At 33.6% G+C, this 23,407-nt stretch overlaps 2 protein-coding genes across 2 annotated transcripts; both read right to left on the reverse strand.

Moving 5' to 3' along the window:
• Positions 1-5,107: 5,107 nt before the first annotated feature.
• Positions 5,108-7,779, reverse strand: LOC103492268 (probable pectinesterase 53). Its single transcript, XM_008452567.3, has 5 exons — positions 7,218-7,779; positions 6,566-6,755; positions 6,282-6,488; positions 5,965-6,200; positions 5,108-5,599 (listed from the first exon to the last, which is right to left on the reverse strand). Exons 1-5 carry the CDS (start codon positions 7,598-7,600, stop codon positions 5,452-5,454), a joined length of 1,164 nt encoding a protein of 387 aa, XP_008450789.1. The 5' UTR covers positions 7,601-7,779; the 3' UTR covers positions 5,108-5,451.
• A 5,365-nt stretch (positions 7,780-13,144) lies between these two features.
• On the reverse strand, positions 13,145-22,973 carry LOC103492269 (serine/threonine-protein kinase VPS15). Its single transcript, XM_008452568.3, has 11 exons — positions 22,260-22,973; positions 21,640-21,762; positions 21,476-21,521; positions 21,228-21,388; positions 19,460-19,539; positions 19,105-19,210; positions 18,584-18,760; positions 15,382-18,507; positions 14,480-14,727; positions 14,306-14,405; positions 13,145-13,519 (listed from the first exon to the last, which is right to left on the reverse strand). Exons 1-11 carry the CDS (start codon positions 22,530-22,532, stop codon positions 13,343-13,345), a joined length of 4,617 nt encoding a protein of 1,538 aa, XP_008450790.2. The 5' UTR covers positions 22,533-22,973; the 3' UTR covers positions 13,145-13,342.
• Between the last annotated feature and the right edge of the window lie 434 nt (positions 22,974-23,407).

Raw genomic sequence — 23,407 nt, forward strand, 5'->3', positions numbered from 1 at the left:
TCTCCCCTGTTTTACACTATAACTTAACTCAACTTACCTCTCTTATTTGTGTTTAATATTGAACAGTCTAGTTTGTTTTTTAGAATAAAATATATTTTTTACTTTTGATATATATATATATATATATATATATATATAAATAAAAGCTTAAGAGCATTTTTAAATATAACCAAAATATTTACTAAATATAGCAAAATTCTAAATTTTAGATTGCATATAAATATTTTTAATATTTTTACCATTTTTTATAATTTTTCATAAGTTTATTTGGTTTTAGTTTAGTTTTATTTTAAATTTTATTTTGAGAGTTATTTTTAAATCAAAATTAAGAGAGGGGTAACTATTTCTTTTCCTTTAATTTTAATTTTCCTATTAAATTTTAAAATATAATTTTTAAGGGAATTTTTTATAAATAAATAAATAAAAAACTAGACAAACTATTTGCATTTAACAAAACTATTAAAAGATAAAATTTAACACTCTTGATTTTTTATAAATATTTTATTTTTGACCACTTTTCACTTTTTAAAGTAAAAAATTAGAAATAAAATAAATGTTTATTGAATCAATCTTTAAAAACTAAAACATAAAAAATTAAAGACGGGCAAAAATTAAGTTTATATATATACTCATTTAAACCCTAGATTTTTTGTTTTTTTTTTTATATTTTAAAATTGTTTTTAAGAATATGTTTTGGTTTTTAATTCAACTTTTGTATTTTATTTTATTTAAAAATTAAACCTATTCTCGTTTTATTGTGTACAACACTTTCCATCTTTCTTCAAGTAAAATATTAGGATTTTGAGTAAAATTATATTAAAAAGTTATTAAAATCTATTATTTTTAGCTCTTAAAAACATTGAGAAAAAGGTATACTCTAAAGATATTTAAAGAGATTTAAAGGTGGAAAATTTTGTTTTAATCTTAATTTTTCAAAATTAAAATATATATATATATAAAATAAAATAAGTGATGAAAACAAAAGCAAAACAAAATAATTGAACATTATATTGAGGGAGTTCTGCAAAGTTGAGGAATAAGGCAAAAGGGAACAGTCAAATCAAATCAATTCACACTTTTTATTTCTCTTTCTTTTTTTATTATTATTTCTTATTTTTAAACATATATTTTTTTAAACAATGATTAGGGTTTAGATTGAGAGACAACAATGGAAAAAAAAAGAAAAAAAAGCATCACTAATTCCAAAAACAAGCTCAAAGCTTTGAAGTCGTGTCAAATCTTACTCTAAAGTCGACAATTTAATCTAAGATATATTCACGATTTAATTTTTAGGTTTTATAATTTATTAAACACGAAGAGAGGAAATTTCAAATTGTGTGATGCTGCCGTTTTGATACGGAGGCCAAGTTCTTGATAGGTTTAATATTTGATGGTTAAAAGAGGATTTTTGTTTCCCAACTTTGATGAATTTGACCTAATAAAAAGTGATTTTCATACCTCCACACAATAATTAAATTAAAGTTCAAACGTAGAGTTTTTGGGAAGATGAGAAGTGATTTTAAAGCTCGTTAAAACAAAATTTTCTAAACGTCCAAAAGCTACGGTTATGACAACTCTACCATCACTAGAAAAAATTCCATCTAAATCTATTTATTATTATCCGAGAACAAAGTTCATTAAATCAAAAAACCAACCACATAATACCTAGATTGCAACCAATTAGGATAAACAACATTCTAGTAGGCATCACGACTTTCCTTTTCAGAGGTAGAATCCTAGGAATCAAAAAGGTTGTAGCAACACATACTAAAGAACGGTTAACAAGATTACAAGAACGACTACTAGAACAACCAAAAGAAACCTCGTACGAAATTTTGTACAAAACTTAAGTCTTTTATACTTGAATGATATAAAAGTATTAACCATATATTGTAAGTTTGTAACAAAATATATAAAGAAAAGTGGAAGAGAGGAGGGGTAAAAGAAAAAATCAGTGAAAAGATAGGAGAGGCAGTGAAAGAGACCAAATGAGAAATGGGCAGAGAGTCCCAAATAAAACAAATATTTCTGTGGGAGTAGAGCTGTATTTGCCTTCTATCTACCAACTTTTAGCCCCACCTTCTTCTTCTTTTTTTTTTTTTTTCATTTCTTGAAATATATATTTCGGTAATATTTTAAATGATAAAATTTTTAAAAATATTTACAAAAATATAACAAAATTTCATATTATAGATTTCTATAAATATTTATCGTTATCTTAGTGTTCGGATGAGTTGAAATTTAAAATATAGACTTATGTTATAGTGTTCGTATTGAATATATTTTAAAAAAAATAGACTTATTTCTTTTTCTCCACTAGGCATAGAATCCATTGTTCAAAACTTTTTTGGTTTTTTGGATTGTAAAATTCAAATATATTCCAAAAACCTATTTCAAGAGATAAACCGTCAAGAGAATAAGCTCAATTATACCAACTTTGTGAATATATATAACATTAGAAATCATATAAGGTAAACATTTGAACTTTTATACAATAAGATAACTCATGATTTATGGGTTTCGATGGTACACTAGTGTTGTTCTATCTTCTTCTTCTTCTTCTTCTTCTTCTTCTTCTTGTGAACCCTAAAATGATAGGTCCAATAATGGGCAGTGGGCCTCTCTGCTTTCACTTCACATTCTAAACAGAGACCCAATGAAGAAGAAAAGGAGGAATGGGGATTTCCTTTTCATCTTTAACCACTTGCCCAAACCTTATTTTTCTATTTTTATGCTCTACTTTTGCCCCCAAGTTCAAAAAAAAAACTCAAACTTACAAGTGTTAAGGGTCGGTTTGATAGGTAAGTCGGAAGAGAGAAATTTGAAAACAAATAATTCAATGAAAATAAAGATGTAATTCATGGTTTTAAATATGTGTTTGAATAAAGATTTAAAATTTGAATTTTAATTCAAGCAATTGTTTTCTTTTAGGATAAAGGACAATGCAACCAAAATCAAACAACTACACAAAAGTATCATGGGACCTAGAGACTTTAGAAAAAAAATCAACAACATTATTGATTAGTAGATTGATGACCTCCAAGTAACCATATTCTACTGATATATTCAGTACATGTATGGAAGACAGTCTCAAGCCCAAAGCAGTATGGCACTTGAGGACAAACGCTTTAGTCTTGCTAAGCTCATATGACCCAAAGGGTCTCAAAGCACCATAAACTAACCCACCAGAGTTGGTATGAGGGTTCCAAGTTGTGTTAATATTCAACTTCTGAAAAGATGGGTAGAAGGGTGCAAACTAATTTGAGCTGGGTGTGGGTATCTAGATTGAGCCATTTCCTTTGTTATTGACTTGCATGCTCACCATGAAACCAAGAGTCTGAAATATGCATGGCAATTACATCACAAAGTAACTCTACACCAATTGATATTTTCTTAAAACACCACTTTACTTCGAGCTTCTTAAATCTGTCACACCATGATCACAATTTTATCAATCTCAACAAATGTCGCATGCTAAAGAATCCAATGCCATCAATCTTGACAACTCCATGAGCTCTATCATTCTAAAGAACATCAATATCAGTAAATAATTGTTCAAATGTGTTTGATGATATATCTATAAGCCATAAACTAACTCCAGTTACTCATTAAATATTATGATTGATATAAACTATCGAGGGTTGACCAAGGTAAGGCTCAAAGCCCACAAGTCATCTTAAGCCCATAAGGTACTAGGAGGAGCAATAGGGAAATATGTGTCAAAAATACAAAAAAAAAAGTAAGTGCCTTGGGGTTTGGATCGACCAACTGAACTAGTAAATATACACCAATCTAGAAATTTAACAATTATGCTCGGTTTGACATCTTACAACCTCCAATTCTGATAAAAAAACACCAACATTTTGGTGCTACACATAATTTGAGAGGACCCAACTTTTTATATGCTTAGTTAAATTGCAATTCAAATATTAATGTAGACATCATAATGTGATAGAATCGACATCGCATCGATTGAAGATCTTATATATAGGTTAGCTCAAAATAGCTCTATACTAGATCGAGTAGAGGGGCTTCAGAGGCTCATCTAACTCGGACTCGACTCAAGCACTAACCCGAGTTATTATTAACGATAGGTTATAAGGATTAAAAATACTAATTATTATAATTAAAATTAGTTGTTTGACATTTGTGAAATATGTATGAGTATGCCAAAGTTTTCCTCTTCTTCCTCTCTACAGCAAACCTTCACATGCTACCAACAATGTCAGATAGACCCATTTCTTTATGTTTTCTTAATATTTTATTTTATTGGGGGAAATGAAAAAATGACAAAAATGTTTGCCATTTTCTTTTGAATTTTCTAGTTAAAATATTCAAGGAATTAGTAGACCAATCATATTGTTACGGACGATTAACTTCGACTTTTAGGCGATGGATTCCTATTGTAGTATTATATTGTATATTTTGGACATAAATCGGTTTTTTATATATTCATTAGGAAAATATTTATTATTTGATCATTGGTTTAGTTAATTTTATTTAGTTAATTAATATAAGAAAGCTTTTAAATACTCTTAATAAATTCTGATTAATTAGCATTTAGGGGTTGGTAGTAATTTCTATTTTTTTTCATGTCTACAATAATGATTTCTGTTTGAAATACTTTTCAATTATTATAAAGATTTATTTTATTCTTTAGGATGGGTTTTCTTTAAGAAGCTATGCCAAAACACATTAAAGTATTAACATCTATTAATGTGTTTGTAAAATAATATCAAATAAAATATTATTTCGATTCCTATATCTTAGAGTTTGTTCATCCTAAATGTTCAATTTTAATTCATAAACACTCAATTTTAGTCCCTAATACTCGTTTTATGGTAGATTTTTTTTTTTTACTATCATTTTTAATATAAATTTTAAAATTTATATTTACATATATTTTTTTTTAATTTTAATGAAAATGATGATGATTACTTAATCAATTTTAGCTAAGAAATTTAGTGAGGCTAAATTTAAGATTTCCTAAAAAAACAATAACTAAAATTTTTATTTTCGAATATGAACAAAACATTATTAGACAAATGCATTTCACAATATTTAAAATATTCTCAAAATAATCATAAAAATTGAAGAAGATTCTTCAATTATTCTTTAAAAACAAAAAAAAGCAGTTTCATTTATTAATCAAACCAGACCCATCAAAAGTAGTAGATTGAATAAATTCAAAAAAGATAAAAGTAAGAAAAGAAAAATGGTTCCAGGAAAGGACAAAAATGTCACATTACAACTTAAATAAATACAAGACAAAGATATTAGATACATTATATAATTTTGTGAATACACAAGTTTATAGATTTATAAATAAAGTGAATTAAATACAAAGAGAATTATTAACCTAATAAACTTCATATTGTATTTGAATTATTGTTTAATTAGTAATTAAAATGTGTATAATAATAATAACAATAAAAATAAAAATAAAAAGGTTTATATTTTGATCCATTCAGAGCCATCAATGAAAGTAAGAGAAATAAAAGGCTTGGCCTCTTCGTCTGTAAGTTCTCTCGACCATGAAACTCGACCAGCAAAGCTTGCTCCTCCTCCCGTACATTTGTATTGTCCATAAAAAACCGTCCTAATCGTAAATATATCAATTAGATTATACAAAACTATTAACATATAAAACATATACAAAAACAATTATAAATATAACCACTAATAATATTAAATTACTAAAATGCCCTTGCATGCGTATGCTCTGTGACAAATCATAGACAGCCAAATGGAAAATGCCACCGCCCTAAACCACCATTGTTAGAGGTTAGGTGGCGGCGGGGGCGGCGGAGACAGTGGTGGGACGGTGGTTTTTTGCTTCTTTTTGCTTTGGTGCATCCCACGTAGGATGAGCAAAAACGACAGCGTTTCCAGACATTTGATCCTATTTGACTGATAGATTTGAAGAAAAAATTGAAGGGGAAGAAGAGAGAAAAGATGACATACATTTCGCGGTTAGGATCGCCCCAATTATACCATCCTTTAGGAATGATAATATTATCCATATAAGTATAAGCAAACACCACTCTTGAGAATGGCCCCCATGCTCTTCCCAGATACAAAGCTCCCGAACCCGTGACTTTACATTTCACAAACGAAAACCCTGTATCTTCCAACAAGCTACTCCTCCCTTGTGCCGTCAATGCTCCCGTATATTGTGCTATTGCATGAACATGACATCCCTAAACAAAACCCATAAACCTCTTTTTTCAATATCAATCAATTAAATTCAATTTCAAAATTTTGTAATTTGAATTGCTGACCTCGAACAGAGACAACCCGTTTCCGAATATGAAGTCCACCGATCCTTCTATGTAACAATCTTTGTAATAATGTCTTCCTAAATGATCGTATAGTGTGTCTTGTGCTCCTAAGAATCTGCATCCGAAGAATGCTGCTGTGTCTGCTGATATTCTGAATGCTACTGCTTGTTTTCCGATTGCCCCTGGCGCTGGAACCGGGGTTGTGTTCTGTTTTTTGGTGAATAGAATGAGTTGAATGAAAAAGAAAAGTAAGAGAAAGGGTTTTTTTTTTCTTTTTTTTTTACCTTGAATGTGATGTTTTTGGCTATGAAATATGGGGAATTTACGGCGAATGTGGCGGAGTTGTATGTGCCCATTGGTTGGCCATTTGAGCCTGGTGTTTGAGCTGTGTCTCCCCATTGAATGATTGTTTTTTCTGCTCCTGCTCCTTCGATCGTTATGAAGGATTTTAATGGTGGAATGTTTACTTTTTCTCTGTTCAATTTAATCTCCCATTTTACTGATGATGTTGATTCTTAATAGAAGAAAGAAAACGAAAAAAAAAAAAAAGAGTATTCTATGGCTGGTTTGGTAACTATGTCGAACTAAGTTTATTTGTTTTCTTATTGTTACAATGACATGCACATAAGAATTGAAATCTATGTCAAATTCCAAAAACAAAACGAAAGTTTTCAAAATTTGAATTGATTTTTTTAAAAACGATTCTAGAATGTAGCCAACGAAACTTGAAAACTAAAGTGGGATGTGTAGGCTTAACTTTCAAAATCGAAAAACCAAAAACCTGATGGTTGAGGCTAACGATGTGGATTCTTGATAGAAGAAAGAAACCAAATAAACAGAGCATTCAAATAATGTTGGTTTTTTTTTTTTATAGAAGAAAGAAGCCAAAAAAAAGAAGAAAAAACAGAGTGTTGTAATTTAGTAGGATTTACTCACGTGTATACACCTGCATGAACTTTGATGACGACTCTGACTAAATTAATGAAAGGTAAGGAATCAATGGCGTCTTGGATGGAAGTGAAGTCGCCGGCGGCGGGATTTTTAGCTACATGGAGTGTGAAAGAAGGAAAAAGCTTGTTCTTGGCTGTTTTGAAAACAGAGTGTCTGAGACTACCGACGAATTTCACCCATTTCAGGAACTGTTGTTCTGAGAATTGTGTTTTGGTTGAATTGTTGGGAAGAAAGTTCTTGTTTCTGGATGAGTTATTGGGTTTTAGGCGTTTAGTATGGCAGTGTGTTTGAGTGAAACTCAAGCTGAGAAGAAGAAAAAGAAGCAGAAGAAGAAGAAGGAGAGAAGGATGAGGGTGAAGTTTCGACATGATTTTTGAAGGGAGGAATTGGGAATGGAATTGATATTAAAAATGGGGGGTTTTGGGGTTTTATAAAGAGAGAAAGAAAAGGAATGGGATTAGGTGGAAATGAGAATGGTAATGAAATGAGAATGAAAGAGTTAAGAAAGAGTGTTCACGGGTGGTTTTACTGACAGAGGAAAGCGGAGAGAGAGGGAGAGAGAGAGAGAGAGGGAGAAAAGATTGAATATAAACCACAAGGAGATGACAGGTTGCACTTTTGGGATATAAAAATGTGGGTTACAACTTACAACACAAAGAAATTTAACACTTTTTCTCTCTTTCTTTTTTGTTGTTTCTTTGGAGTTAGCCCGTGAATCTTTTCTATTTCCTTCTCTCTCTCTCTCTCTCGTCCTTTCTTAATATTTTCTCTCTCATACGGTCAACGTCGATCGGTCAATGTCGGTTTTGAACAAGTACGGATCAGCACGTCGGTTTTCGATTGCCTTGTTACGTTTCAGAAGATCAACCTCTGATCGTAATACCATCGAAATGATTAACTGAGACAGGAGACTAGCTATGAGCCTGTGTATCCCAAAAAATTTCGATTCAACTAGCCAAGCTCGTGGAGTTTAACCAAAGAGGAAATAACTAAGCCAAACTCGACACTGGCACTAGCACCTTGCAATTTTAAGGAAGGGTCTTATGAATAGGTTCATATCTACACCCTCGAGGCAAGGATGCAAGTAACTCTAGGAAGAAACTTAACTCTTTTAATGCTTAATTGAGCTAAAAACTTCGTGTATTAACTTAGTTATCAATCAAAATATACCCATCTCAACCTCACATTGTTGCAAGTATTTTTGCCTAGGTCAATTCTATTTACGAGACTAAGAAGCAGGTTGGAGGAGCAACTAGTACATAAGCAAATTTCTCACACAAATAATTAGATATGTTAATAAAAAAAAGTGAGTTATCGTTGAGTTAAACCTTGAGACATAAATTTTTTCGATTTCTCGACAATGAAATAAAGCGAAGCTTATGAGCTTATTATTATCAAGCTTGAAATTTGTCATCGAACGTTGACCTATTTTTTTTTATCAACTCCAAGTGAATTTTAAATTACTTGAAATTGTGATCTTAAGATGAGTTTAAGTCTAAGTAGCTTCTTTTGTATAGTTTCATATATACTATTTTTGTTGACTTATTGGTAACCTATGAGTTATGGGCTGTTGTGAATTTGATCCAAAACTGTGGGCATTAATGGATTAGACTCTTTATTTAGAACAACTTTTCAAATGTTTAAACTAATTCTAATAGGGTTGCCTAATATGTCATTAAAAAATGGTTAAAGAATGGTTGTACTTTGTGCTTTATCTGGCTGCAACAAATGAAACCTAACATGTAAACTTTTAGGTGAAGTAATCACATGACAGTGATGACATAATATTATTCCTTTTTCATTTTGTAGTTTTCATACATAAGAATCACTAATCATTCCCAAAAAAATTCATGTTCACTTGTGAGTATAATTAATGTCATTTTTCATTCAAACCATTTTGGTTTGTTTGTTCCACTATCCCTTTTTCATTTGCCTTTTTTCTTTTTTTATTTTACTTTCAAATTCTCTTTAATGATTTCAACACCAAATGAAAAACTATTTAAACTACTATGCCTATATTCTTAGCTAGAGTCACCTTTTAACCTAAAAGTACCATTGTTCTCATGATCGATGAAGATTCCAATTGGCACAATGGTAACAAAGTCTTCTATATATGAACAACAAAGTAATCACCTTCATAACATATGACTCGATTTCGAACAGTGGATTTTTTCAAGCTCAATCTCGATGTAACACCAACTAACCCTCCAAAATCGCTTCAACTTTCTAGAAATTGATATTGTATGCATTCCAAAGACATTTGCAATCCCTAGGATCACTCAACCTCAACGATCTCAAACAATCCACCCAAGACCATCGAATCCCTCATCCTTTTGACCAAACCATGATTACATTTTGTATTCAGCAACTTGACTTAGGTGGAGGCTAGCGTGAAAGGATAGAAAACATGAGATAGGAGGGGTCAAGGCTTGATAGGAGGCCTCATCTCTCGAATGTTTGCCAACAATTGCAAAGATCAAGCAAATGGACATCAATCGAGCACTCGAGGGAGGTAAAATCAAGCACATTTTCTAAAGCAAATGTCATTTATGTTGTAACCTCGATTAATACTTCTAGTTTTTGTCACATTCATAAAGAAGAGAACAAATTTCTCCATATTTCAGCAACATATAACATTAGCATCATTTCGAGTTTGTTATTTGATACGGAAAGATGTTTTCCAGATAGTATCCTTTCCTTCATCGATAAACGAGAAGATTAAGGAACCAGTTGGCTAGTCGTAGTGATCAATGTGGTATTTGTAGTGTTTGGATGTCTAAAGAAAAGATTCAAATTGCCAATACTTAACCAAAAAGGGAATGGAAAAACATGTCATTAGCTAGAAGCTACCCTAATGTATTTTAATTCTCTTTTTTTAAAAAAAAAAATTCTCCTATTTTTTTCTTTTTGTTGATGTTATTGTAATAATAGCAATTTTAGAAATTTTATTTTCATTCTAGACATTGCATTAGAAGAACAATTAATAGTTGAGTTAGGAAGAGAACAATGAGATTCTATGCTTAACAATTCAAAAAGAAATAAATGAAATCAAAACTACTAAATATAATATAACAACAAAGGTACTTTCAATTTTCAAAGAAAATGTATTTACTCCCATTCATGTCTATAACTTAGAAGCACAACAATTATAATAAATTACTTATCAAACACAAAGTTTGAACCTCATGTGACTTGGAAGATAGTGTGTAGATACTATAGAAAATTGGATTTCTTTGTTTATGGAGAAACTAAAACAAATAAGATTATTTGTCCAAATTTTTAGTGCATCTGCTTGGTTTTCCCAACTAGGGTTACCAAACCACATTATGCATTGGAACATAAATTAAGAAACCAACACAAAAAGTTGGAGGATGATATCATGTAATCTTCTAGACCCATGATTTCGATCAAGATTTCGAATCCAGATTTGGCATTTACAACTTTGGTCGTATTTTCCTATTTATTTGCAACCTAATCACTGTCACCTTACTTATCTCGAGAATGAGGACTATTCTCGTAGATCAATACAGATTATTCAAGTATATTTTGTTTTTACTCGCATACTTATTTATGCAGAAAATTCCTACGAGATCATCTATTACATATATTGATTCAACTTAAGCCAAATAGGTTTGGGTTAAAGTTATTTTTAATAAGTCACTAAAAAGAAATGTAAATCTTGTCGGTATAGGTGATAACTATTAATTTTTTAAAACTATTTGGGCAAATACTAATTCATAGTCCTAAAGTGTGTTGGTTATATCAATTAAAATTCTAAACTAATAATTGTATCAATTTAAATCATGAATTTTCGTAACTAGATCCATCAATATATACCCTCTTTCATATTTCGCTTTGACAAATATCTTGGAAAACTGATTTGAGTTAATAAACTCCAAAGAATTTATAAGTCAAACAACTTAAACCCACCATTATATGATTACCTTTGAAAATCATCCATACACTAAATTTGCAAACACGTGTAAACTTTTTCAAATATCAATTTTACAAAATGGACTATTAAAGTAAATATCTCATGGACCGATTCTTAAAGAAAATTCTAAGTTAGAGATTAAATCGATTCATTTACGAAATTTCGTATGAGGTTTTCTCGAACAAAACGTAACGGATGGTGTAAATTACAAAAGTTAAAAGCTTAAATTGATACGACCCCTATGGTGTAAAAGTACAAATCGATATTTTTTTTACACACGTAACTTTTAGCTACACCTTGCATATTTCAAAGATGAATCTCATTCGAAAGTGGTATCGATTTATTGATGTACTTCTTCTACTCGAGTGTCACATGTTCCTTAAAAATTTAGGGTTTAGAATGAAATGAAACCAAACAATATGGTCCAATGCAAGTCCCATGAGTAAAGAGAGAAAGACATGGGAATGAGACAGAAAGCACTTCATAAAGGAAGCATTATATATATGTTGTAAAAAAACCCTCAAAACAGATATCATAAGTGGTGGAATGGGACAAAGCATTCTTGCCAAAATGGGATTGGAACTCAAAAATATGTTAGGAATAAAAAAAAAGTTGAAGATAAGAGATTGCCGTTTGGGTGTTGAGAGAATATATATCATTTATTTGGAATTTTCTTCTCTTTTTTTTCTTATTCATTGTTTAGTTACCAAATTGGTTGATTATAATAGAAATATCCTTTGTTTTAGAAAAACAAAAAACCTACTTCCATAAATATAATGGCTCTCTGAAAAAGTATACATCAAAATAGACCACTGTCTTCTACACTTTTGTTCAATGGAGAAGCATTATTATCTTCTTCTTCTTCATCATCTAAAGAATTACAGAGCATAAACTTCTCGATTCATCATGTGTCAGATTTTCCAACTGACCCATCTCTAAACTCGAAGCCATAAGAACAAACAGCATATAGGTTCTGTTTAGTAATGATTTAGGGTTTCTTTTTTTTTTTTTTTTTTTTTTCTGTTTTTGATATCTTTGCATGTTTTCTCAAGTTTTTCCATTATGGGATTTTTTTTTCTTGAAAGAAAACACTTACGTTTTTTGAATTTTTGCTTGGTTTTAGAAAGGGAATAACAAAACATAGAAAGTTAATTTTCAAAAAGAAAATGGTCTTCAAATAGGTTTAAATTTTACTGTGTGGAAAAGCAAAGCTTCATGTAAAGAACAAATCCACCATTGCTACTGCGACGTTCATTATCGCACCTCAAGGATTATGGATGACGTTGAGTTTAAATTATGAAATTGTATATTTGGGACGTACATCTTAACGCGAAATCTCATACTCTATTTAGTAGAAAATCTAAAGAAACTTAAAAAGACAAGTTTTTGATGAAAAAAGATATTTCACACAAGTTTAAGTTTGATTTCAGTTTTATTGGTTTAGTAACCGTTTATCTTTTCTTTAAATTAAATCTATAAACACTAATTCCACCTCCAACATCTTTTATACATATTTTACCAATGTTTAATACAAAGGTAAAATTGGAAAACTAAAACAAGTAGTTTTTGTAAAAGTTTGTTTTTGTTTTTCTAAATTTCGCTAAAAATTCTAACCATGCAAAACATTATAAGACATGGTAAGAAAATCGACTTAATTTTCAAAAACAAAAAATGAAATGATTACCAAACATGTCCGTAATTGCTTCAAATGTGTTTTTTTCTATGATATAAACCATAAAACTAGTTCTACTTATCGTAATATTACTATTATTAGTTTATTTAGGAACATGTTTTATGTTTAAAAAAATTGTAAATACCATATCTTTAAAGCGTTTATCCCTACAGGACCATCTCTTCCACAAAAGTAATCCAAAAACGAAAACCAATAAATGTATAAACATCCTCAGGCAATAACCAAATAAACAAGAAAACAAAATTTCAAAACTACTTAAAATGGTAACGACACTCACTGCACAAATTATAGATCTAAAGAATTGATATTGCTTCTTTTTTCTATATTCACTGCAGATGCTGTACAAAGAAGAGAAACTAATAATACAACTCATATACCTTACTACCAACTAATCATTTGAGCCTAAGAACATGTGCAATTATAATTAATTAGCATTCATCCTAAGTGTATGTACAGAAAATCAAGCAGTTTTACTCGTATTCTTTACTTCCAAACTTTAATGGCTCCATCCCTACTACCTGATAATAGAAGTCTTTGGTTCAACTTCACTGAGGCCAAGGACAAAATCGAGTCCCGATGGCAACCAGCTGAATCGGTTGCAGCAGCAGCCAGAATGGCCTTTGTGGTCAATTTTGTTGATAGAGGTCGTCTCCTAGTTTCCTGTTTTGACAGAAAACAGAAAATGATTGACCATAAGCACTTTTGTTTTCATATAGAAGCAGGTAGTTAGAGTTTTAGGTGGTGTTTGGAAAGTTGAGTTGCTTATTATAGTTGGTAGTCATTATAGTTTATGAGTTATAATAGTCTATACCTGAGGTGTAGGCTATTGTAGTCTAGGTGCGAAATAGTAAGTACTATGACAAAGGAGAGAGAATAGATAGTAAATAGTAAATATCGTAACAACTAACAAAGAGGGATTTCAAATAGTACTGGTGGGTTATAGAAGTTGGAAATACCAACTATTATAATCAGAGAGCGAGCTGAAAGGACTATAATAGCCCACGCCACCTAATTGGAGTTGTGGGCTCAAACTGTGCCTCCTTAGAGATTCAGAGAACATCTAAAAGCATGAGACAATGGCCGTTTACGGGAGCACCAAGCTACTACTATAAATCAAGATAAACTTCTAGAAAATTTATGTACGATGTCTTTGCTTTCTTGCTTTCCACCCCTTTTGGACTTCCTTATTCCTTCTCTCCCCCTGTTTTCCCTCTCCAGGTGAGAACCTCATAGGGGTCTACTGATTCTCCTATTCCTCTCCCAGTAATCAGAGTCACGTTTTTTTGAAATGTATGGATCATTTGTTACATGTATAACCAGATAAATATTAAATGGAATGTATAAGAAAAGGTTGAATAAGAGATATCTGATAGTGCATAATCTAAGATTGATAACCTTTGACACATTCACAAATTTTGAGGTAAAACGCAAGAAAAGCAAAAATACCTGCACAACTTGCACACCGAAACTAGATCTTGTTTCATAGAAATCTTCATTTCCAATTCCCTTCACATTTGGTCCACAGACACAGTAAGTTCTGTCCGGACTGCAGCGACAAAAAAAATGAGTGAATAAACTTCTCCCCATAACCAAGTAAAAGAGAGAGAGTAAAACAAAAACCTGTAATGGTTCCATCGACGTATTCTTAAGTCAGTGCCCCCAGTCAGCAAATCACCCCCAGGTAAGGGAAGCAATGAGCGAATGCCAGGAAGTCGAGGGGGAGGTTCATTCAACTCATCAACTTTGTACTTTGGATTCACATTACGTCTTAGATCTTGTATAGGATTTCCCTTAGTCGATGGTCTAGTCAGAGCCCAAGGTAGGTCAGACATTTCGGTTTCATTGTCATAACTTGCCACCCGCAGTATCTAACAGAAAAGGTTGAAGACTTTAGAGAAAAGATATTGTGTTCAATGTAACAATATTTAATTTGTACCATTAAATTATTAAGATTTAGAAAATTCGGCATCAAACACCAATTTCTCATCAAACCCTTAAAATTGTAATGAAGATATGCACAATCAGTTGCTCCATAGTATGTTAAGTAGAAGTTATCACGTGTATGACTGATAATAGAAAATTTTAACCAAGAAAATATAATGCTAAAAAATGAATTAAAAAGGTGATCGGTAAACATTTCTTGTTTGGGCAGATATTTGAAGACACAAAATAGCAAAGTTCGATTGCTCATAATATATGTAAACTGATCTGCTGCATTAAAGAATCGCCGAAGAGCAGGCAAAAAATTGAATCCACGTTGAATACAAGAATTAGAAATTAATTTTTAATTTGTTTTATATCTATGTGAAGTATAAAGGCCTCACCTACAATAGAACCTCAGATTAAAACGTCATGTTTAATGTTCCAACCATTTCCAAACAACAAAATAATTTTTCTGATCATCATTTTGCCATCTCTTTTAAGTTGGGGATAACAATTTAAGAAAATGGCAATAAGAAGAATTTTTTAGTCGCAATAACACTGCATCAAAGATGTAATGAATAAAAGAGATAACCATGCACCTGATGACAGCTCCAATTCTCCGCATTCCAGAGGGAAACTTCATTACAGCCAGCAGAAACATAAATTAGGGGCCTTGCAGCAGTCGCAACAGAAGTGTTTGGAGGATGCACAAAGAGGCACATCCTTTCAATGGGGCACAAAACGGAATATTTCCACGAGTTCACAGGTACAAGGAACCTGAGATCCCAAAGTGTCAGAACACCCCTCGAAGACCCAGAGACAAACCAGTTTCCACAAGGGCCAGCCAAAAGAGATGACACATAACCTTCCTCAGGAGTTGATTTCAATGTAAAAACGTTGACATTTGTTCTAGTGTCCCACAAATGTATTCCACAATTCTGCGTACTATACATAACCATCTGACTTATATCAGTAGAGTAGTTCAGCATGGTAATAATTGCACCTTCGTTGATGTCCTTCTTTTTAATATCAGCAAGGCCTGAATACTTCTCAGCAGCGTTGCCAAAACCTTTGGAGAAGTAATCAACTGAAAACATATGAATCAAACCATCGCAAGAACCAACAACAACTTGAGCAGACCCCCGGAGCATAGTAGCACAAAGGGCTCGACTTCCTTCCAGATGATAAGTTAGCCTTGACCTAAACGAGATATCTTTCTCCAGCTTTCTCGAATCCCACACCTTTACAGTGGAATCTTCAGATGCGCTAACGAAAAAACTGTGATCAGTTGAAACAGCAATGTCATTGACAGCAGAATGATGCTCCTGCAAGTGTGCAACCAGCACCCCACGGGGTCTCCATCCTGAATCTGGAATTGCTGATGTTCTTGTAAAAGATGGTGATGTTGTCAAATCATTTGTAGAGGTAACATCTTCTGTCATTGAAGAATTTCCTTTCAGTGTACTTGATGATCCCATCTCCTGAAATTTACTACTGATATAGGATGTCTGATCACTTTCTCTACCATCTGGCTCGTGAACCACTCTATAGAACTGTTTAGAGCCACTGCCAATGCATAGGGATCCTGAACCAAGTTTAGGTGCTGGAGCTGAGCTAGCCAAATTAAATGATTTATTTACAGGGTCCATCCAAGGTATGGATGACGAATCAAATTCTAGGGAGTTCAACTCTAATGGAGAATCAGAAGCCACAGAGTGAAATCCTGTATCCCGCTTGTCCAAACTAAAGGAGTACAGAGGAATGCCATCTGACGTTTTATCAAGAACGAAACTACTGATGCCACTAACTTGTGGTGAGATAAAACCTGAGAGTTGCAACTTCTCTGAGAATACAGGATCATTAATGTCAACTTTGCTTGACACATTGGAAACAGGAGTTTTAATCCCTCTCAACTTTTCATCACCATCAATTAGCTCTGGGGGGCAGAATAAACTATCGGCAGGGTTTTGGCCATTAGAGCTTTGAGGTTTGCTTGGCCAGTTCTTCATTAAATTTAACTCTCCCATTCCTTTCTTGAGAAAATCTATACCGTCCCAATTTACGGACTGAGGTGAAGAACTGTACCAAATCTTCCTTTGCCTTTCCAACATATCTGAGCTCCTGGCTTTTTCAAGAATTTCATAATATACTTCTCTGGAGATTGGAGGCTTCAAGCAACAAAGTAGGGCTTTCTCAGAAGCTAAGGAAGTTGGTTGTCTACGAAGGAAGGGCCGTATAACTGGAGCAAGAAAAACATAGGAATCAACTGCACCTAACCTCTCACTGCTAGCAGCAATAAAAGTAGCGGCTGACCTTCTTACCCATTGACTGGGATAACATAACAATGGAAAAGCATGCTCAATCATCTCAAGCAATATCCTCTTCCTCAAGAAACCTCTTTTACACAAAATAGCCAAGCAATCCAGTCCATTAACAATGACAGCCTCTGCAGTATCTTTTAAGGACTGCTCAATATACGGTAAAAGATACTCCTCCACGCTCCTTTCACCAACAAAGAAGCAAACATACACTATTTGTCCATAGAATACTGCCCTCAGTTGCTCATCTCGATCATTTAAAAATGCAGGAAGGATAGGCAAGAGAAAGTCATTACTCTGTCTCTGCCCAAAAAAACAGCAAAGATTGCCAATGTCCTTTAGAAGTGCTCTCCGTATGCAAGGAGTTTGCTTTGGACCCATAACAAGTTCTTGAACAACCTCTGCAATAGACTTTCTCAGTTGTGCAAGCTGGACATCACCATGTAGCTTCCCAAGTTGTCCAGATGTCTCACTGCTCGGAGCTGATGGCTTCTGTGGTATGCTTAGTTTATCAAGGACCCCGGCTTCCCTAAAGCTCATGGAATGAATCAAGAATCCATAAGCAGTCAGTGCCAGCTTGGCAATATTGCTGGCATAACAAATCCTCACACTTTCCTCTGGATCATCAGGAATCATTGAAAGCATTGGAAGGATATACTCAGGAAAAATTTTAGCATCACTTGGAGGAAATTCTCGTACTAAAGGCAAAATGTCACATAAAGTTTCCAATGCTGCACAACGAACAATTGCTGCAGAATCTGAGAGCATGGCAATAACATAAGGGAGTACTCGTTGCAAGCGATCCTCATCATCAATGTACAAAGCAGAAGACCTCAGCAAAAGTATAGCTGCCCTCCTCAAGTGTGGTAACTTGACATTGCGTATGCAGGAACAAAGCAGGCTGGCAATAAGAACCATGCCTTCACATCTCATGTTATCTTCAGGTAAGGGTAAGAAAGGCATGCCAAATGTATCAGATTGACTATCATAGCTGGACATCAATGAACTCAAATTGCTCATGGTAATCTTCTGCAGAAAAGGGTGGTCATTTTTCCTGAATGCATTGGAGATGCTATGGAACAGCTCACCAGGAGACTGATCTACACAGTTAGTAATATTTTTGGTGGCTGCATCCTCCAGTAGCTGTTCAGAACCAGTACAATAATTATTCTGTTTTACATCCCTGAACAGTGTATCAACATCACCAAGAAGTTCAAATTGATCACGTGGTAGTCCTTTCTCTGTGCTCTCTAGCTTTGTCAGATGTTCATTCTGTTTTGAATTCATATCTTGTGACCATCCACTCGTGTTATTTGTGGGTGAGCCTTTTTCAGTTCCAGTCAACCCACTGCCACAACTTGTCATTTGCTCAAGAATCTTGGGAAAAACTTTCTGGCACAATGCAACCTACAAGGTGGTGATGAATGCGTCATAAAAGATGCCTGGCAATCAAATATTCAAATATTGAGCAATAAAGTATTACCCTTGTATCAGAATGCAGAGGATTCCAACAGCAATAGAAGTTATGCAGAAACGGCGAGAAATAGTTGGGGAAAACAACATTTGCATAATCCTGCAGGTAGTTTTCAGCAGAAAGACGTAATTCTGGTTCCAGCTGGATCATATGAAGTATCATTTTGCGGATTCCAGCATCTGGGATCTGCACAACCAATACTATATAAACTAAGAGTTGATCCTCAACATGGTTGAAAAAAAGTATCAAACATTAAGGCTTCTTTTAAGTCACGGTACTTATAATAATTTATAGCATCTAACATAGGATTTAAACATAAAAACACAAAAGAAGTTGCAGCCATTGGAACTCTGACCCAAAGAGAGAAAATGAAAGGATGTCAACTTCCAACTAGGGTAATTGAAGCATGAGGTACAGATACTAACTGAACGAATCTTGTTAATATTGATCATTGGAAAATGACAGATCCATCAACATGACAATTTTGGATCATGGTTGGCAAAATAGAACATGCACAGAGAAAAAGGTACCTTTTCAAGATGTTGGCTCGGATCGTATTGTCCTCTACGATAAGAAATAAGCTGCTGGCGCTCAAATAATGGTTGCCCCTCCAGAAAAAGCTCTGCAATTACACACCTGAAACATATTGGGAGGTTGGAGCACTTTAGTAATTTTGTCAGAAACATCCATCATATTTCATTTTGAAATCATGATTTCCATCGTGTTGCATGTTATGAAACAAAAGAAAATGAGGTTAATGTTGTTTGCCAAAAGAATTTTACCATAACTCTTTCTACTCTTTAATAGAAAATGTCACACATCGATGCACACAAAATTACTACAAAACTGCCAATAAATTAAAGAGGCAATGTAAAGATCACTCACCCCACAGAAAATATGTCCATAGATGGCCTTAAAGGGGCATCATGTGCATCCTGCAACTCACCTCCATGCTCATAGAATCTCTAAAGGTTTGGAAACAGTGAGAAATTGAAGATAGTTTTTTTTTTTTTTTTTTTGAACAAGAAACAAGTCTCCTCATTAAGATAATGAAATGGAACTAATGCTGAAAGTACAAGGGATACAATAAAAGAAAAGACTTAGGATCAACACATGCACCCAAGTATCTCAACTAGGTTGATAAATGATAGATGTAATATTGCTAAACATAAATAAATAATTATATTTAGACAGCCTTTTAGACCATATAGAAAGTAAAATGAATAACCATACAAGTGTCAACAGAACCCCACAAGGTGACATGTGAAAGCAGATAACAGAAGAGAGGATCAACATCTGAAGGTGTTAAGCTGATGGTGCAAACTTCAAATTTCATAATGTGAATCTGTGTAAATAGATTTTACTAATTACTACTAGATCCAAATCTAGTGTCTCTTTGCCCTTGAGATATGAGCTGATCACACGTATAAATAAATTTTACCAATTACTACTGAGGTTGCAAGTCAATGGCGATCTTGGCGCAAGCACGCACACACACAGCAAATGAAAAAAAGAGCTACACAAGAAGTCCCTCAAAGCATCTAAGGTCCAAATCTAATGTCTCTTTGCCCTTGAGACAAGAGTTGATCATTCGTATAAATCGATTTTACTAATTAATACTAGGGTTGTCGGCCAATGGCAATCTTAGCACACAAATAACTTATGTGTAAGTTTGAAAACAAGGCATGAAAATTGGACCCACTACATTAATACGCATCATAAATAGAATATTAGAGAGCTAATTCTCAAATGATAAAAGGATTCCAAAGAATTGTGCAAAATAGAAGTCCTGAAACTTTCAGATTCTATATAAATATAAATAAGATAATATGGTAAAAGGCATTAATTTTCACTTACTGAAATAATTGAATAGACTTTTGAGTCTTTGACCTTGTTTTATTTATTAGCAATACTTCGAAATAAAACTTCACGTACTTGTCAAAATTGGAAGAATGATGCACCAACCCTCTGAAGGAACTCAAATGAGACCAAGAATACAATAGAATTGAGCTATGTAATAGAAAAATCCTATATTACTGTTTCATTTTCTTCAAGGCTACTGTGTTCCAAAAACATGACCACGTAGGGTAGAGGAAATATATCATTAAAGAAGTTACTTGTAGAGAACTTTTAGAAAAACTTTCCTAATTTCATACCATCGTCTTTTTCAAGCTCTTTTTTCTATAAGTAGTGAACTGATATCATTACTTTAGTTATCTACATGATTTGCTTCAAGGGTGGAATTCAAAAGGAAAGGCCAAATTTAATGAAGACCTGCATCCATGCCCTGCTCTGGGTGATATGAAGAAAGAAAGGGAACAACTTTTGAAGATAAGTCCAATACTTTTGACACCTTTGGTATTATGTACTTCTTACTTCTTTATGGTGTCTTAGACACAAGGAGTTTTCTTGCAACTATAGCCTAGTTTTCATTCTCAATGATTGGAACCCATGCTTTATCAGTTACTCTTTGGGAGGGGCCCTCTTATCCCCTTTGTTTGTGCCCCTCTCTTGACTTTATTATATTTCTCTATTGTTTCCTATAAAAAAATTGTCTACATGCTTTGGCAGTTACACTAGAAGCTCGTGTTATAACTCAGTGATCTTGAAAAAGAAGAAAAAGTTAAATTGCCAGGGAGGAAAAGAATTTGACCTCGGGTGCTAGATAACCAAGCCTTCTTCCACCAGAGTCATAGTAGAAGTAAAAATCCGAAGGGTCGTCATAAGGAATGTAAGTTGGTTTGAATGACGCAAAATCAGCAAGGTAGAGCCAATTCCAAGACGTAACAAGTACATTCTCACACTTAATGTCACCTACAAAGATGCAAAAGAAGAAAATAAGCCAGCAAGTTACAGTGGCATCCAGAAAATAGCATGAATCTTCCACAGTACTGAGCTAACCATGACAAATTCCTTTCTCATGGCTCTGTTTGACTGCAAGGAGTAACTGCAACCAACCAGAAAACAAAGGAATTAAGAGAAATACGCATGATGATGATTAAAGAAAACATAGGTAATTATGCTCAATATAAATGAAAAATGATGATAATAATAAAAAAAATGACCTGAAATGCCAACCACTTCTTCTCAATGACACTGAGGAAAGGTCGAGTACTTAATCGATCGTGTAAATTGTTGAAGAAGTACTGCCTCAACACATAGGCTGCCTTATCCGTTTCTTGCCAAATCTGCAGATAACATGCCAGTAGAGCATGAGATGAACCCAAACAAATATGGATTCAACAAGCAAGCTCCCTCCACCCAAGGTAATGTACGGAATAACTCTATATCGTTTCACACCCTTCTCAACTCAAACAGCTACAATTGCATCATCACTTACACAATAACACTAAAACTTTCCAACCCTATGAAACAAAATTGTGGGTCACACTCATCCCCACCCAAAAGAGCCTTTTTTTGTATTAGCATCTTGATTAATTAACAGAAAGAAACAAATTACCACTCCAATTCTGATCCTAAGAATCTTAAGCAACTATGATGCATATCTTGCAGCAGCAGAATCGAATTAAGCTATAAGCCAATATTAATTAAGCAAAACAGATAATTTCACGACCACGAGAATTCCATCCATTGCCCGAATGATCTTGAAAACCATACTACAGAAGTAAATTCCAATTCCAATTGAAATTTCAACACAATATAAGAAGTGGGTATTAAAGAAAACCTGGAATGGCCAAACATGAGGGTGAGGAAGGGCAAGGAAAATCTCTTTGATCTGAGAGAGACGACGCTCGTACTCTTTGAGATCAATGGAGTCACCTCGTTTGAAGTAAACCTTGACGAGAACTAAGCCCTCGTCGTGCTTGCAAAGAATAGACTTCAAAAACCGTCCTCGTGCGAGTACCTCTTTGAGAACCAAATTATAGCTAGAAGGTAGGTCATGAAGGTAGAACTCCGTGTCGGAGACTTGGGTCGTTCTTGCAATTTTGTTGCCCATTCTATTGCCTTGAATTCTGTCTTCAAATTTTCATAGCAATTGATGGGCTTCCAAAATCTCGTGCAATTGCCAGAAGTAGCATAAAATTAGAGGGATTGAAGAATTTTGGTATAAGTTTTAAATTTAAAGACTTGGACAATTGCAGTTGCCTCGGTGCACTCGCATAGACAAAGGTAGGATACACGGAGCACTCGCATGATTCTCCCAACTGCAGTAGCCTCACGACTCAAACGTTTAATCCTGTGCAACTTCGACGTACGGCCGGCTACGACTACCACGACCGGCGGCGACTACAACGGTGCTTACCGACGGATGGTAGCTACACTAGGAAGCGGCCATGAATCCCTTTGAGATTTGATTGAAATTGGTGTTCTTCGTCGCTTAGATTGGTTCATCATGGAGGGTTGATAATGGTGCGATTTTCACTTTTTTCACAAACGTACGAATTGGAAAATTTTGGAAAATAGCATGCTTTTGTTTTTACATTTTAAATTTTAAATTTTGTTTGTCAAATTTAATAAAAAACTGCTTTAACGTAATTTCTCGGTCCATCCCGATCGAGATTGTTACCGAGATTGTGAGTTTTTGTTTTAAATTTCAAAATAAATGATATTCTCAAATGACTAAGATGTCCTTGAAGGCCCGAACATTTGATATTCTCACAAAACTCTAAACCCTTTACTCATTTCGATCGAGACAAAATGTGTTTTGCTCTCATAATCGAAGATATTTGTCTGGTTTTTGCTCCCCAAAATTTCAAGAAGTTGTCTTCGAGCTTAAATTTGCGAAGGTGATTTACTTTGAACAATTTCATAGTTTAGAGCTAGATTTTAGGTTATGTTTTAATGTTTTATGTGAAATATGAGGTGGATGGA

The sequence above is a fragment of the Cucumis melo genome, chromosome 2 (assembly GCF_025177605.1).
Source record: "Cucumis melo cultivar AY chromosome 2, USDA_Cmelo_AY_1.0, whole genome shotgun sequence".
NCBI lineage: Eukaryota > Viridiplantae > Streptophyta > Magnoliopsida > Cucurbitales > Cucurbitaceae > Cucumis > Cucumis melo.

Bases quoted from the DNA above. Each gene is read 5' to 3' on its own strand.
- LOC103492268 (XM_008452567.3), bottom strand. From the start codon at position 7,600: ATGTCGAAACTTCACCCTCATCCTTCTCTCCTTCTTCTTCTTCTGCTT. The intron at 6,756-7,217 runs GTGAGTAAATCC...TAAATTGAACAG, and splicing joins GTTCATGCAGGTGTATACAC to AGAAAAAGTAAACATTCCAC. The intron at 6,201-6,281 runs GTCAGCAATTCA...GGTTTTGTTTAG, and splicing joins ACGGGTTGTCTCTGTTCGAG to GGATGTCATGTTCATGCAAT.
- LOC103492269 (XM_008452568.3), bottom strand. From the start codon at position 22,532: ATGGGCAACAAAATTGCAAGAACGACCCAAGTCTCCGACACGGAGTTC. The intron at 21,522-21,639 runs GTCATTTTTTTT...GGTTGGTTGCAG, and splicing joins AGAAGTGGTTGGCATTTCAG to TTACTCCTTGCAGTCAAACA. The intron at 18,761-19,104 runs GTACCTTTTTCT...TTGGTTGTGCAG, and splicing joins CGAGCCAACATCTTGAAAAG to ATCCCAGATGCTGGAATCCG.